This window comes from Schistosoma haematobium, chromosome ZW (genome assembly GCF_000699445.3).
Source record: "Schistosoma haematobium chromosome ZW, whole genome shotgun sequence".
Classification (NCBI taxonomy): Eukaryota; Metazoa; Platyhelminthes; class Trematoda; order Strigeidida; family Schistosomatidae; genus Schistosoma; species Schistosoma haematobium.
This window is the reverse complement of record NC_067195.1, coordinates 67,298,855-67,316,560: the sequence shown is the minus strand read 5'-3', so window position 1 is coordinate 67,316,560 and position 17,706 is coordinate 67,298,855. Positions and strand designations below refer to the sequence as shown.

The window sequence follows — 17,706 nt, the reverse complement described above, 5'->3', positions numbered from 1 at the left end:
AAGTCATTTTCCAACCAGCTTGTTGATGATATATGCATTGAAGTGAACTAAGAATCTGCACACTTCGAAACAAGGATTTTTTTACCCTCTAACCAGTGAATCGAATTTCAAATCTTTATTACACGTATGAGCACATTTTAACAAGTTTATAATTATATATCAAGGTTGATAAGGAATAATTACGGAGAATCCTTGTTTCTCCGTATTTCACGTTTTTGTTGGTAAATGATTAGATTTTTCTTCCGCTATAACGCTTTCTAAGCTTTATTCGCGAGACTAAACGCAGATGATGCTGACCTGTTTTATTCTGCTTTGAATTAACTAACTAAAAAACTAGTCTTAAGTTCTCAATGTACATCCTGAATCCATGGAATTCTATCAAAAAAATAATGGTATAAAACTGTTGAAGTGTTAACTTGAAGCTTTGCGCACTCTATAACGAGATGAATATTAATTTAACGGTTCATATCAAAACGTCCTGCTTTAACTCTCATTGTGCAAAAAGTTATCTCATTTGCTATACCTAGAGAATACTAGACTGACTTCTAGATGATTTTCAAAGGTTCACTAAGGTAGTGAGTAATGAGACAGGTTGTTTTGTAAAAGTTCTAGAATGGGACAAAGTATATGGCATATTTTTGGATGCAAATGGCAAGTGCCTTATACAGTACGACGTACACTTACACAGACTAGTGATCTGATAGATTTTACCCCCCCCCAAAGGAAAAATTAAACGTTTTTATAACAAATATATCACTGCAAATACGCCACTATAGTTTGCAACAAGTTTGCGTTGTAATATACAAAGATACAACAGCCTCCTAGAATCGTTTCCTTAGTGAAAGAGACTACTGTAAGTATAAGTCCATAAAGATTATTAATTTGGAAATTCGCAACAGGTATGAACAGTTATTCACACTATATTAGCGACAACAGAACTAACTCATTGATTTAACTTGACTCAACTGAGGTGGAAAAAAATATAACAGGCGACTAGTTTTATAAATCGCGTACAACTGTGCAGCTTTCATTCACATGGCAGCTAGTGACTGATGTGAGACCTGATTATCAGCTGGGCTTTGCAACTCAACTAGTAAGTTAGACAAGTTATATGAAATGATCGCTCCAGGGTGAACGCAGATTTTGAACTTCAACTACAATCTCTTAAGAGGTTCTAAAATAAAGTAACATGCAACTATTACACAGAGTAGTGTATCAAACAAAAGCTGCTCTATTGGCGGAACCCATGAATGATTTGATGTCGGTTAATAAACAGGTCACAATACTAAAAACCATTTAAAAAGTGTTTTGCGACAGTAAAACATCTCAGCTGTTGAGAAAGTAATACTTTATTATTGATATTATGTAATTAAATGTAAGCTTGATAGGCAAATGGACTACTAATTGAAGAACCATAATTATCCTTGATCTTTATTACTTCTTAAAAGTAAGTGTACTTAATAATACGACCGATGAGAAAGTTAATCACAAGAACAAAGCACTACGCCGATTGAGAATTGATGAGAATACCTTGTCAGAACGTTGAAACTTAACACCCACAAAATAGAGCTAAGATTGAGTAGTTACAACAGACACGATCTCAAACCCAGTAACATGTACTTCGGTTAGGACATTCCGTTGGTAGCTTTGATCTTCACAGAAAATATACCTCAAAGTAGAATGCACGAGCTTGTATTTGGTTGCTGGAATTTTAGTTTTTCTCAATTTAGCGCACAGAACAAATATCATGGATAATCACCAATTTACCTTGCCACCAGCTATTACATAATTATTTTTACTAACGACGAGAAAAGATAAAAAGGCTTTAGTGAAAGATGTTATATCGACAATATAAGTCAGAAGTAATACCGACATTTTAAATATACAATTAAGGTATGAACCAATTAGACGACTTAAAAAATAACTAAAATATTGACAAGTAATAATCTTGTTCAAATAAAAACATGTTCTTATTTGAATTGAAGGTAGTAACAAACGTTTAAATAACAAAAAGGCAAAACAAAATAGACTAGTAATGGCAAATACTTATGCAAATAATCACAAGCTTTTACAAATCAGGAAATGCTGACTCAAAGATTAATTAGGAATGCAGTAGATTTGCACAAGGGAGAATGATAACTTACAACCAATATCTGACATCTTAGACTTTATATAGAATATTTGGGAGGTGGCTCTTCTGTAGGTCTGATTGTAGGTGGGTCCCCAACTATTAGAACAGGTTGGATGAATCGGTCACCAAAAGAAATCGGAGCAGAAACGACAGACCTAGACAGGTGGCACTGCATTCTAGAATGTCGAGATGTGTTATTAATTCTGAGATTAGACTGATGTGATGCATTTCGACATAAAAGTCGTGACAAACGCGAACGTATAGATGAATGGAAACGAGGACGAGATATCCCAGCTGAACGTCTCCTATAGCGACGAGATGGGTTCGACTGAAACGTCATACGCTGGTTTCGCTGAATGCGGGTAACAGCTGCACTCAAACCAGATCTCCTTTGTGACTCATTGTAACTAGGAGGAAAGGGAGGAAATATCATAGGTGGTTCTTCATGTGTAGGTGAAAGCATCACATAAACAATCGTAGTGGAAGATGAAAACGGAAGTGGATTAGATGAAGAATCGGAGGTATTGGAAACATTTATAGGGACTTGGAGAGTTGTATACAGAAGATGAGGACGAGGTTCACTAGGACGAATAAGACGCAATCCTTTAAGACGACGAAATATAGATCTACTTAAGGTACCAGGTTGTCGAGTAGAGGACTGTTCATTGCTGGAAGAGCAAGCAACTGAAGTTCGATCTTGAGTTTCGAAGCTCTCTGAATCGAATAGGTTGGCAGCTGCACGAGCGGCAGATAAAGCTACTGTACCAGTACCTGCTTGTGTGAGAATTAATGAGTGACGATTCAACTCCGATAAAAAAGGGATTAATGTATGGTGGATTTGTGGCTTACGAACTACTTCATTAGCATTACTGATGGGATAATTTCGTGTAGGTACATCTGAATCGAGGGCTAATATTACATTGCCAGTACCAACAAAGTCATTTATTGCACCTGATCGAAGCACGGAAGCCGCTTGATTAGCTGTAGCAGCATTGAATGACACTATATTAGTACGTAATGAACGTGAATTTTGAAATCGCAAATTAAGAGAATTTGAGCAAACACACCGACAACAGAGAATGGATGTTGCAAGGCTGACCGATGCTTCTAGAATACCGACTACCAACAAAAGGAGGTGCAAAATAACTTGGCATGTGCGCACGTAGGTATCAGACGTTTCACGCAGGACATTTTTAAAGTCTGAAAGCTGTAAATCAGACCAATCCTGGGTTCTGGTTGTTAACACCGCCAATGAAGACTTCGGGTCGTGCCTTTGAAAGAAAGTTTTGTTCTCGCGGTGACTTGGTGAAATTTTCGTAAGTTCACGTGAAAACCCTTTCCGTGTAACAGTACTGCTAAGGAAACCATCTTCTACTGTCCCAGCCACAGAAACACAAATGAGAACACACGCAGACAAGCTTACAACCATACACAGCACCAACAACCCTACTAAGGCACATACAATAGGGCGACGAGCAGCAAGAAGACCATGAAATCCAGTAACCACCATTAATATTCCAGCCCATAATCCTGTAGCCAACTGATATAAAAAGACTGACTTGGTGAAAGCAACACTCGAGAGGACGATAGCTGCGAAACCACATAACAACTGAATTATGCTTAGAATTATAAGATTTTCATTAGTTACTCGGTGACGCGGGAAAGAAAACAAAGGACATTTGCAAGGCCCAGTGAAAAGTAGGCAGAAAAGAGCATTAGGTGGGCATGGTGAAACAGTTGGGACCAAACACTTTGATTTGAAACAGCAAATATCAAAACAGTGTGTTTTTGGTATGACTGGGGCGCAGAAAGTGCAGAAGCAACATGGACGAGAAACCTCCTCGTCTTGAGATAGATCCGACTGCACCTCAGGAATAGCAGGTGGGCACGAAGTCAGGAACTGGCTACTAAATAATCTATTTGAATGACCATTATTAACATTTTCGAATGCATGATAATCACCCATATTCGGACATGATCGTACAAAAGGTATGGAATCAATTCCATGGACGAAATTTGAGTGTACATAAGTAGGGACGTAATTTCTTGAAATTCCTTCTATATGAGCATGTATGCTGCAGCGACCCGCTACGTCGAATGATGTTTGTTCTTGTATCTGATCGGACGGTTGTAATCCTGCTTGAAAATTTGGAGTGAGAGACTGTCTACGAAATCCACAACTGTTGTTTGTAACATCTTGCGAAGCAGTACATGTAAACGCGTCTACCATTTATTGTTGTATAACTTCCTTATATCATGAGATTAGAGCTACTTTTAAACACAAACTAATCGTAAGCATAAAATGCTTTGTATTGTACATTCCAAAAAGGCAACGTAGTGTGTCTCAGTAAATGAGCTGTGGAATTGAGATCAATAAAACTTTGAAAGTAAAATTAGAAAACCTAACAAGTTATTCAACAAATAAATGTGACCACAAAACAAGTCAAAATATGAACTACCAATATAAACGGGTGCAAGTATCATAAAGGACTTTGTCTTACATTAATAACTGTACGAAGGAGTTTCTAATTTCTAAAGAAAAAGTCTTTATGTGAAATCTTTATTTTGCATTAGCAAAACGAAATAACTTCAGGACTTGGTGTATTTTTATTTAGTCCCTTTAAACTCACTTTTTTCTCCGTTCCTATCCCAATTTTTCCAAGGTGACAGATTCGAACACATAAGCTAAACATTTTATTTATTGATTTATTTAAACACATAGATATTGGTACAAGGGTGCACCAGATACACATGCGCCACACGAATCTCATTTGATTTGTGTGAGGGCTGTGATACTGACCAGGTGTCCAAACTGAAGCAGTATCTTGATACTATATTTCACACAAGATGTTATTTAATTGCCGGATGTTTAAACTTTAAACACATCTATAGCTAAGACTGTGATTTAATAGCAAGGCAGCTCGATCTTCAATTAATGGTTACCAAGTAAGAATAATTATGTTTACTTTCGTTTGAGTAACCCGGTAGTGTCACTGGTAAGAAATAAGAATACATAAACGCGTACTTTTTACTGATTTGAACCTAACTAATGGAATCTGACTGCTACTTTTGTGTTGATAATACTAACTGACAGCCAGATTCTGCATACTTAATGTGGGTTTTATGGAATGTCTCGAGTAGAGAACTTACATACACTCATATCCATAATCCACCACAAATCAACGCGCATCAAGTTTTAAGGAGCTCACTAAAATAAAGTGTTTATAAGTCCAGTACTTTCCTACATAACAAGAAAATTCGCTAAACATTTTCATGCAGTTCAACTATCCGTGCTTTCCTGTGAGTTGAAAGCTATTCGTGAATCCAGTACAATGTGATGTTTCGTGACAGTGCTATTTGAAATCTGTTTGATTGTAAAGTACGTTCAGCATCACTCCACTCAACTTAATATTCGTATCAGCTTTGATGGGTTGGTAGTAGACGAAATCTTAGTGTACATACATAAAGCTTATTTGTTACTCGTAGTTCCACACAATCTATGGGACGAGATATGGCAGGTGTACTAATGCTTAGTCTAGCCAAATGAAACAATTTATTAGGGCCACCTTGTTTAGAAACCTTACTAGACCTGGTTTGTGTCTGACAGAAACTTGGCACGAATACAAAAAACCCCAGTGCACATGTACTTGCGACTGTGATGCTGGCATGTTTATCTGCCCATCATAGGTCCTACATTTTGCAACTTCGTTTGTTGTGCCTTGGTTTTTATTATAAAGCATCAATCAAAGCAGAAGATATGGGTAGGTTGTTATTATTTGATCGTAGGTCTCTTCAAAACATTGCCTCAGCATGTTAGAATCAATTCAATAATGATGCAAGTTTTATGTCACAATGTGTGGATACTAGGTTTATATGGTTGTAAACTATTATCGACAGGTGGTCAGTACGTATTACACAAGCACAGTAGCATTTCAATGTAATATACTTTGAAAATAAGTACGAGAAAATAGGGAAGCAATGTGGGTGACGAGCATCACAGTTGTGGAAGTTACTGGATGTATGTATGCGCTATGCAGTTAAATATTGAAACTGCGGAGTAAGTCGTGCCTATGGCTAAAGACTCCAAATTACGCAGTTCAAAACTAGTCAGTGCTCCAAATATACTCACTTTTTATACCACTCAAGATATTAAGGTTAGTGTCATCGCATACCAATATTTATCTTGTTCTTTCCTATATTTGGTTATTCATTGAAACCAGCTGTATTTGTCACCATGGTTTGATAACTGGTATTTCAAATTGTGACGACTTAACCGAGCCAAATTAGCCGAAACATCTGTTTCTTTGAGCCCCATAGGGCTTGTTGGTATACCAACAAGGTCAATTTAAAACAAGAATCTCCAAGGCACAAAGCTTTTCCGAAAAAGTTATCAACCATGCGAACATAATTTCGTGCGAACAAGTGTCCGAGCTTTCAAGAAAAGCCTATAGGCTATAGTTACATTCAGAAGCGTATAGTATGTTAGTGACGAACTGACACTAATGTTTGATGTTCTTACCCCAGAGCACAAAACGGAATCTGACTTCTGTGACAGTTTTGACTAAATTTATCCACAAGTAAAAACTAGGCCACATAACAACACAATTAAAAAATTAACAGAAGATACCGTTTGCCCCCAGGTGACCTTCACGATCAAAATGTGGTGGCGCTAACGAACATAATGTGTGACCTAGTAACAATGGCATAGTCATTCAATGCTAACGACGAGCGAAAAGTTAGAAAACAGTATTCCTTTTTTTAAATTCATATAAATTTCAACTGTTTATCAAGTGATGTAGTACTTGTTCTGATTTGTTATGTTTTTTGTGTAATGAAGGCTTCAAGAGAATACTTGGATTACTTTCAAATGGTTCAAGAGGTTGTGGACGCAAAAGAAGAAGCTTTCGAATCACGGGAATCTGTGTCTAATAGCAGTGGATCACCAATACCTCCAGGCAGGAACCTCGGTATATCAACGACAAAAGAGGAAAAAGAAATGGGTAAATAAATGTAAGATACTGTTCTAATCTATTGTTCCATCCAGAATGTTTGAGAATGCTAGGTAGCCGTAAGGTAGATTAAGGCCGATTAAAGCGCTCCTTAAAGTGGTATAAACGTCCAAGTTCAAGCACGTAATAGTGTTGTCTTTTCCAGAGATCGTTTCACATACACATGATTACTTAATTCCAGTTTCGTTAACTTACTTAAACCTGTAGCTCTTCTAGAGTTACTGCCGGTCACAAGCCCGGGTAAAAGAGGAGGGTTGAGCGTGGGGTTAGCGACCCCATCCTGTAGAAAACTAACTCACTGAAAATAATTCGGTTTCTTTTATTAGTCTGAAAAGGTGTATTGTGTTACCTACAGCATCTGCCATTTCCACCTCTTTCGCTTTCGTTGCCCACCACTGCTCACGGTCGTCCCTCAAACTTTGGGTTAGCCTAGATCTGATTTATTTACGCTCTTCATCGCGTTCAGTGTCTGATGGGATGAGTTTACGAGAATTTAACCAAAAGTATATATATATATATATATATATGTGATGGCTTACATAAGTGCTAACAATCCGATGAAGCCTCAACGGTCGTTCGTTTCGGCCTACATCTCCTTCACCGAGCCGCAGCATATTGAACAGAGTTTCACCAGCCACACGACCAAACAATGTGTGTTTTCCTGTAAGTTCTGTAGCCGACCCTAGAGTGAAGAAAAACTGACTCCCGTTCATGTTTTCTTCAAGGCATGCCATCCCAACAAGGCCACGACGATTGAAGGATAGTCTTGAATGAATTTCCGTCTGAACGATATAAGAGCAAGAGATTTAAGACATGAGGACTCTACTAGTTAAACTCAATAAATTGTTAAATAAGTTTATAACCAAAAGGGACTGTAAGTTGGTTACTAACATAGTGAAATGGAATGTTACTTCAAAGAAATCATCTTTAAAAAATTAACAGCCAAATAAATGTGGTTAGTTGTCTGTCTAAAGGTCAATTTAAGTAATAACACAAAAAGCCTACTTTGATGGCCTAGCTCAATTTGTAGTTACATGTTAGTTTAACAACCTTCATTCAAGTAATTTTATATCGTCATCATTAACACTACAACTTAGTATTACAACTAATATTACGTTGCCACAATTATTTACTGTTCATATTTACTTTGAGAATTTAACTCTTTGAAGAATATATATAAAATACTATTCTGTGACCTTTTTGATTATAAATTTGTCAAGAGGGGATTTTGCTGGATTTTGTGTCTTTTAATGGTGGAATCGAACAAACATAATGATCTGGTAGTCCTGTCATAAGAGAAAACGAACTAAAAGCTAGGGCAAAAACCACGACAAAATCGGAAGATACATAAAGAATAAGTAAAATACTTTTGACCAACCTTAAAGGGTTGTCCGTATATACTTTCTCCACCTTCTCCAGTACCTGTCGGATCTCCACCCTGAACGATGAAACCACGAACAAGCCGATGGAATGATGTGTCATTATAGTAGCCCTCCATACACAGCTGGACAAAATTTCTGCATGCTTTAGGGGCTTCTTTGGACCATAACTCAATTTCTATTTCCCCAACTGTGGTCTTTAGAATAACTTTACCATGAGTTGCTGGTTCGGTAACGTAGATGTTACTCATAACTGAAAAGTAAAAGACGTTACATGAATATGTGCAGGCTTTATTATTATGCTGATTATACTTTGGAACCACTGCCGAAAATATCACACTTCAATGCAATACTTGCCAGATTAACTTATAAGTTGTTGTTTTCATAAACGGTACACCACATAGATCATGCATAAAACTGGTAATGGATGTCAAATAATTTCGTAAAGCGATTCGAAAAAAACATTGGACCAAAATTCATTGTGTATACAAAAGTATTCGCATAAAATAAAATGACTGAAATAATGAACAAGGATTAGCACGTGTATTCAATGCCGAAAAAACATGACGGTGTTATATTTCCAAAAGAATGCCTGTCCCATACCGAACAGTGTTGATTCCAATAAGTAATGAGACTGTAGTTTACGAACGACCTTGTAGCAATGCTGAAATGACCTTGGGAATATCCACCTACTAACAAGGACTAAACGAGGGTTATTAAGCAATGTAAGGAATTATAATTGTGATCTAGAGTTGCTGACTAGGGTTGAAAACTATATTTAGTGTTTTAATCACGAACTGACATCAGCCATAATGTCGAAATAGTATTTAGCCAAATGTGTGGATGGATTTCGCGCTAAAATCCAAGACCCCTAGCAATCAAGGGGTTCTGTCCACCGCAGTCAGCATGTTGGTTATACAATAATGGTCCCCTCTGAAACCGTGCTGTTTGGGTGAAAAGAAGCTTAAGGATAATAAATAGTCATGCATACCGTCGCATATCAGGGACTCCATAATTTTTAAAGGTATAGAGAGAAGAGCCACCGGTCGATAACTCGAAGATTTGCTTAGTCGACCTCCTTTGAAAATTGGTGTGATGTGAGCCTGCTTCCAATTTTCTGATGATGTACCTCGGTTTAGTGAATGTGAGATCACGCCAAACGGTGTTGTCAAAATGAAAGCTGCTTCCCTCAGTATAGTAGAATGGACCATATCTGGGCCAGGAAAAGTTTCCTTGTTTAGGTGACGCAGTTTCCCGTACACCACGTCAGGACTCAAGTTCGCTTCTGAGCATCCTATTGAGTTGCAGATGGAGCTTTCATCAAAATAGTTAGTGTGAGTCGGTTGTAATGTCCGAGAGTACTGTTTAGCTGCGTCACCGTTGTTGCTGGTTGGGCCATTAGGACTTAGCAGTTAGGAAACTCCGGTTATGGCTTGCCGAAGGAGACTGCGTGATGGAATAAGGTTTTGGATTCGAAACAAACTTGTCGATTAGCTTTGCCGACGCCTATCTTCTTTTATTTCTTTTGTGCATATGTTCCTTTTATGTTTGTATTGCCCGTATTACCTGAATTATCTCGGTTAAGGTTTAAAATTTTCGTAGATCTGCTTTGAGGTACTTTTCTTTGGTGGATTACGACACCAGTAATCACACTGTGTATATGGTCGTCTTTTAGCCCTTTTATTCCATTAACAATGGTCGGCAGTACTTATAAATATAGACGGCCAAATTTTTGTTTCTCCGTGGAGGAAGAAATGAAATGTAGTGAATGCAAAATGTGGGTTCATAAGACATGTATTCATTTAAGTCCCACCCCATACAAAAGATGCTCGAAGCTCAACTCGCATTGGTTTTGTACGTTTTATTGTTCGAATAAGACATTATTGATCCGGAAGGCTCATAGCCTCCCGGCTCTGGCCTGCAATAAGATTGATTGTGCTTGCACTGTTAACACAGTACTGACCGCAAACAATATGTCATTGTAGTACCTGCTGTTGTGGGACATGCTAAACACCCATCTCTGAATCACGGGAAAGTAAAATCTCTTTCTAAACTACCAAAGAGTGAAATACTACTTGATGTAAATGGCCATGATTCTAAAGTAGAAATTAAAGACCCGGATAGAACGTCACCATTCCTAGTGGTCTCGATGTGGTTATCCAGAGTGACGGTAAATGGACGACCATGTGGAAACAAAGAAGCGAGTAAAAAAGCCACTCTGTATTCTTCTAGTGCTTTTGAGGTAACAGCTGTGAAAAGGAACGTGTAAGGTATTCGATGTCTAGCGGATTCAGTTGGGCTGGTCTGCCCATTAATTTTTCACAGTGGTCTGCACATATGTCCCCCTGTTCATGCATCTCAGCGATAGACATGCTTTCTTAGTTCTCGACTGATCGCTCTAGTTTACCATATTCCCCTGTTAGTTTCTTCATTGTACCAGACAGTTGTCTTACATTTCCTTCTCTTGCAGCTTTGAATGCTGTCACTGTTAGATCTTCTATGTGTTTCTGCTTGTCGGCTATAATGTGCCACTTCATTCTCTCGTTTGTTTCTGTGTGTTCGGCATGAATTTCTCTGTTCTTGTCCAATTGTTGTTAATTGCTGTCTTCTCATCCTTCCTTTCTTAAACCCTGCCATAGTAATAAACGGAAATTCATTTTTATGATTGCGCTTTAGCTCTCCAGCACATCCTGGCAACTTGAAGTCAACGTTTCTTCAGTCACTTTTCGGTTGTTGCCCATGAAAATCTCCTTTTCTCTAAGTATATTTTGCAAGGTTTTTAAACTGTGCTGAGATGCATTGTGAATTTATTATGTTGTGGTGGTCGGAATTCAATATAATCCTTAAACTTCGTATACAGTTCGTCTTGATAACCGTTCTATATAACGCCCCAACGGTATATTATTCGGAAGGTGAATACGAAGCGTTGATTACGTTTATTACGAGACCACACACATATATCCAAATGTACAGATGCGTTAAACGAGCATAGAAGAGTTGTGCCGAAAGGCAAGCAAGCGATCGAGCGAGTGAGCAAATATGAGTAAGCGAGTACAATCAAGCGAGCGCAAGCGAGAGCGAGAGCCAGAGCAAGAGCGAGACGAGAGTGTGTGTTGAATATGAATAACATGGACATATATATACCTAGTGAAACGAATGAGTCATGGAATCAAATAAGTGGTTAGTAGTAAGACTAGCAGAGTGAATAAATGCGTAGGCAGTAAGCAATATTCAAGCATACGTATTTCATGCAAGCACAAAATAATAGGGGTACAATAAATTGTTATAGTGCGGATGACTTTGTCCGCTAAATAAGTTATCAAAAGGGCCTAAGTGAGTTAAATGAGAATAAACTCAGTTGCACGTGGGTCGCTATAATGTCTGTCAGTATTAAAACTTTGTAATGCTGTTTCTTCTGTCCTCCAGTGCTTCATTAGCCTCAGTTCCATCTTGGCCACAACCATGTGGTAATCTAAAGCTATCACCTCTCCTTTTTCTCACACCCTGCTACTCTTCGGTATCAACCCCTTCATACTCTATGATATCATCCCACAATTTACGCAATAAGGGGAATATTCTGGCGATTCCAAGAACCTACGCAAACTTGCGCTAAACTTTTTTCCTTATTCGCTACCCCACCATGTGGAGCAGACTGCCAGTGAACATCCGTTGCAGTAAAACTACGACCCGGTTCAGAAGTCTGTTTGATGATTTTCTTTTCGAAAGTGGATTGCGTCACCTATTGAACATCAATATATTTAATAATTATTTATACAAAAAAGGTCCGTCATCCATCTAATTGCCTGAAAAGCAAAATGTAACCTTTGAAACTTTTCACGTCTGTTCTATTTTATTTTCATTCATCTCAATATATGAAGTCTGGTTATGTTCGTATCTATAATTATTGCTGTTATGAATATCATGATTAGTCCCCCGATATATTAGATATTTTTTTATCTCTTCTTATGCTTCTAAACATATTTAATTTCTGATTTCTCTTTGAAATTAATTATGACTTTCATAGCATCATTGTTAATTATTATTGCACAAACGTTTATACTAATATCCGGTTTCGCTTTGTATGCTATTACATAAATCTACATGTATTTATCCGAGTGCACTAAAGGATTTATTTTTTTTAAATTGTTGGTTTCCTTCTGTGGTTAATATTCATTAAACAATTATTACTATCATGGATGAACCTTTTCAGTAGGTGTCCACTTCTCTCCCTTTTTTCCTTCTAAATAAATATCATTCTCAAGATTACGAAGTTTGTAACTAAGACAATAACTTGTATTACGCTTAAATTAACTTCTCAGACTCGTTTTATCTTCACTATGTATATATGACTCATGCATATTGATATTTCGTTATCCTTTTCACTTAATTGAGACTTTCATAGCATCACTCTAAACTATAACAGCACAAACATTTATTCTAACGTCATATCTTACTGCGATAATAAGTTATTTTTTCTGAATTATTTTTTGTTATTAATTTGCTGATACATACATGGTCGTTTATTCATGTTCTGTGTTCATAAACACGCCTATTAAACTATTTGAGTATTTCACATCTCCTTTATTTGTATTCCCTTATTTTCCCTCTTTCCTTCCTTGAAATCAATTCAATATTCTTCTCAATTACACAGAACCTGATTTATCATTTTTATTTTATTATTATTACTCTTTTTTCAAATATGGCAAATATAATGCTAACATTATTGAGACTTGTGTATTATTGCATTTTTGAAGAAACCCGAAATGATTTCTTCACAACACTTATGTACCCATAAGTTGTTTGTGAATAATAATAGTAATAATACTAATAATAATGTATTGATACAAATGTGACCAATCTAGTTTTATGAAGTGTGGTCCGGTGAGACTCATGTAGCTTTAGTGTACACATCTGTGGAGAAATATGGTACCATTTGTAGCCATTTCGGTCAACGCACATAAAATCGCAAATCTCTCACCATTCTCATCCCTTTCTTTCAGTCTATTTCATCCCATTGTATCTTCATACTCAGTGTTGTCCATTTCAACTCTGGCGTTCAGGTCTCTATTCGGGTTAGTGACATCCTTCCCTGATCATTTCGTGGTGATCGATTGCAGTCTGTCATAAAACTGATCGTTATAGTCTTTATTGCTATCATTGATGGGTGCAAAACACTGGATAACATTCATTGTGGTCCCCTCCTTCTCTATTTCGAAGGATGATTTAATGATTCTGGAATTATGAGATTCCCATCCTATAACTGCATTTCGTGCTTGTTTGGCCAGGATCAGAACAACTCTTTGCACGCGGGAAGCAATTTCTTCACAAACGGAGAACAATAGCATCTCTGCTGAACCTAATCTTTGCTGTACAGCCTGAGTCCAACGGTTTTCACTGATTCAGAACACTGTCAAGCAGTATCCTCACTTTACTTTTGTTATTTGACTGGTTCTTCCGGACTACCTCATTGTCCGGACATTCTGTATGTCTATACTAAATGTTGCTCTGGTTGTTAGAATGGACATTGGTCTTATGACTTACTAAGAACCCCAGCCTTCACCTTGAAGCGTTATAATTCATCCAAACGAAGATCCTTCAATATCGAGGATAGACTTCAATTGATTTCTACGACTTTTTCTGAGCAGAGTTTTTTTAGCAAGATGAGGTTGCTGACCTCATCCCCGACCTTCTTCCTTAATCTGGGCTCGGGACCTGAAATAACCTTAGAAGGGCTTCGGATGGATTAAAATTACTAGATATTAAAAATAACAACGACTCCATCGCGTTCGTTGAAACTTTTCAGAATTAACCTCAATTCTTCAAAGTGAGAAGGGGAAGTGACGTCTTCGTGGGTAACCCATGGTATGAAGACGTAACCTTACTCATGAACTACTTGGCGAAGACTTGTGTGGTCCACCTACTGACAAAAATCGTATAGATTTTTCAGGACCCACTCAAAGCATTTCCACATAATCTTTAATACCAACTTCAGTATATGAAGTGGCTCTAAGAAAATTCGGTTACTGAGATACCCCATCAGATACCATCCCACTAAAGGCCGTCACACTTTCTGGAACTTGGGGGGTAGCCTGATGCCTGAACTATTGCAAATCGTTTTTAGTGTCTGTGTAAGACGCAGACCTAGGTTTGAGAATGGGTTTGGTCTCTTATTTATTGATTATTCTGGCTGCTACTACTCAACTTCTTCCATTACTGATTTCTTTTACCCCCCTACTTCAGGAGGTCAATAAGAATTGTATTTCCGAGTAACTAGGAAAACCCGTATCAAAGCCTAAATGTAGATTCAAAGATAAAAATAGTTTATTATTTCTCTCTAGCAAAGTCCAAATTTTTTTCAAAATCCTCGAGGTGCTAAGTTGTCATTTATACAACGCCCACTGGTGATGATGAGACCATAATTTGTGGACGACCGTTGAGTGACCCTAAAGTGACCTTCAGAGTGTCCACCTAATAACTAAGACCAAATGTAGATTATGAACCTGCTTGAGGGATCAGAATTAGGATTTGCGGTTAACGTTTAGGGTGAGGAACTAGATTTAGAGTTTTCATCACGAACTGACATAAGCTGTAATACTAAAACGGTATCGTGCCCTTTTGATAACTTATTTAGCGGACAAAGTCATCCGCACTATAACAATTTATTGTACCCCTATTATTTTGTGCTTGCATGAAATACGTATGCTTGAATATTGCTTACTGCCTACGCATTTATTCACTCTGCTAGTCTTACTACTAACCACTTATTTGATTCCATGACTCATTCGTTTCACTAGGTATATATATGTCCATGTTATTCATATTCAACACACACTCTCGTCTCGCTCTTGCTCTGGCTCTCGCTCTCGCTTGCGCTCGCTTGATTGTACTCGCTTACTCATATTTGCTCACTCGCTCGATCGCTTGCTTGCCTTTCGGCACAACTCTTCTATGCTCGTTTAACGCATCTGTACATTTGGATATATGTGTGTGGTCTCGTAATAAACGTAATCAACGCTTCGTATTCACCTTCCGAATAATATACCGTTGGGGCGTTATATAGAACGGTTATCAAGACGAACTGTATACGAAGTTTAAGGATTATATTGAATTCCGACCACCACAACATAATAAATTCACAATGCATCTCAGCACAGTTTAAAAACCTTGCAAAATATACTTAGAGAAAAGGAGATTTTCATGGGCAACAACCGAAAAGTGACTGAAGAAACGTTGACTTCAAGTTGCCAGGATGTGCTGGAGAGCTAAAGCGCAATCATAAAAATGAATTTCCGTTTATTACTATGGCAGGGTTTAAGAAAGGAAGGATGAGAAGACAGCAATTAACAACAATTGGACAAGAACAGAGAAATTCATGCCGAACACACAGAAACAAACGAGAGAATGAAGTGGCACATTATAGCCGACAAGCAGAAACACATAGAAGATCTAACAGTGACAGCATTCAAAGCTGCAAGAGAAGGAAATGTAAGACAACTGTCTGGTACAATGAAGAAACTAACAGGGGAATATGGTAAACTAGAGCGATCAGTCGAGAACTAAGAAAGCATGTCTATCGCTGAGATGCATGAACAGGGGGACATATGTGCAGACCACTGTGAAAAATTAATGGGCAGACCAGCCCAACTGAATCCGCTAGACATCGAATACCTTACACGTTCCTTTTCACAGCTGTTACCTCAAAAGCACTAGAAGAATACAGAGTGGCTTTTTTACTCGCTTCTTTGTTTCCACATGGTCGTCCATTTACCGTCACTCTGGATAACCACATCGAGACCACTAGGAATGGTGACGTTCTATCCGGGTCTTTAATTTCTACTTTAGAATCATGGCCATTTACATCAAGTAGTATTTCACTCTTTGGTAGTTTAGAAAGAGATTTTACTTTCCCGTGATTCAGAGATGGGTGTTTAGCATGTCCCACAACAGCAGGTACTACAATGACATATTGTTTGCGGTCAGTACTCGTGTTAACAGTGCAAGCACAATCAATCTTATTGCAGGCCAGAGCCGGGAGGCTATGAGCCTTCCGGATCAATAATGTCTTATTCGAACAATAAAACGTACAAAACCAATGCGAGTTGAGCTTCGAGCATCTTTTGTATGGGGTGGGACTTAAATGAATACATGTCTTATGAACCCACATTTTGCATTCACTACATTTCATTTCTTCCTCCACGGAGAAACAAAAATTTGGCCGTCTATATTTATAAGTACTGCCGACCATTGTTAATGGAATAAAAGGGCTAAAAGACGACCATATACACAGTGTGATTACTGGTGTCGTAATCCACCAAAGAAAAGTACCTCAAAGCAGATCTACGAAAATTTTAAACCTTAACCGAGATAATTCAGGTAATACGGGCAATACAAACATAAAAGGAACATATGCACAAAAGAAATAAAAGAAGATAGGCGTCGGCAAAGCTAATCGACAAGTTTGTTTCGAATCCAAAACCTTATTCCATCACGCAGTCTCCTTCGGCAAGCCATAACCGGAGTTTCCTAACTGCTAAGTCCTAATGGCCCAACCAGCAACAACGGTGACGCAGCTAAACAGTACTCTCGGACATTACAACCGACTCACACTAACTATTTTGATGAAAGCTCCATCTGCAACTCAATAGGATGCTCAGAAGCGAACTTGAGTCCTGACGTGGTGTACGGGAAACTGCGTCACCTAAACAAGGAAACTTTTCCTGGCCCAGATATGGTCCATTCTACTATACTGAGGAAGCAGCTTTCATTTTGACAACACCGTTTGGCGTGATCTCACATTCACTAAACCGAGGTACATCATCAGAAAATTGGAAGCAGGCTCACATCACACCAATTTTCAAAGGAGGTCGACTAAGCAAATCTTCGAGTTATCGACCGGTGGCTCTTCTCTCTATACCTTTAAAAATTATGGAGTCCCTGATATGCGACGGTATGCATGACTATTTATTATCCTTAAGCTTCTTTTCACCCAAACAGCACGGTTTCAGAGGGGACCATTATTGTATAACCAACATGCTGACTGCGGTGGACAGAACCCCTTGATTGCTAGGGGTCTTGGATTTTAGCGCGAAATCCATCCACACATTTGGCTAAATACTATTTCGACATTATGGCTGATGTCAGTTCGTGATTAAAACACTAAATATAGTTTTCAACCCTAGTCAGCAAC

General features: G+C 38.1%; 2 protein-coding genes across 3 annotated transcripts; both read right to left on the bottom strand.

Annotated features, from left to right (window-relative positions):
- Window positions 1-275: 275 nt before the first annotated feature.
- On the bottom strand, window positions 276-6,810 carry MS3_00004213 (uncharacterized protein). 2 transcript variants are annotated; one of them, XM_051212106.1, is made up of 2 exons: window positions 6,759-6,810; window positions 276-6,715 (listed from the first exon to the last, which is right to left on the bottom strand). In XM_051212106.1, the coding sequence occupies exon 2, from the start codon at window positions 4,359-4,361 to the stop codon at window positions 2,169-2,171; it is 2,193 nt and encodes a 730-aa protein (XP_051072244.1). In that variant the 5' UTR covers window positions 4,362-6,715; window positions 6,759-6,810; the 3' UTR covers window positions 276-2,168. The 2 variants fall into 2 exon arrangements, with proteins under 2 accessions (XP_051072244.1, XP_051072245.1); XM_051212107.1 differs by having other exon boundaries at window positions 276-2,538; window positions 6,759-6,793.
- Window positions 6,811-7,345: 535 nt separating this feature from the next.
- CWC27_1 (Peptidyl-prolyl isomerase cwc27) lies at window positions 7,346-9,270 on the bottom strand. Its single transcript, XM_051208723.1, has 4 exons — window positions 9,123-9,270; window positions 8,519-8,772; window positions 7,490-7,922; window positions 7,346-7,456 (listed from the first exon to the last, which is right to left on the bottom strand). The coding sequence occupies exons 2-3, from the start codon at window positions 8,768-8,770 to the stop codon at window positions 7,581-7,583; spliced, it is 594 nt and encodes a 197-aa protein (XP_051072243.1). The 5' UTR covers window positions 8,771-8,772; window positions 9,123-9,270; the 3' UTR covers window positions 7,346-7,456; window positions 7,490-7,580.
- Window positions 9,271-17,706: the final 8,436 nt, after the last annotated feature.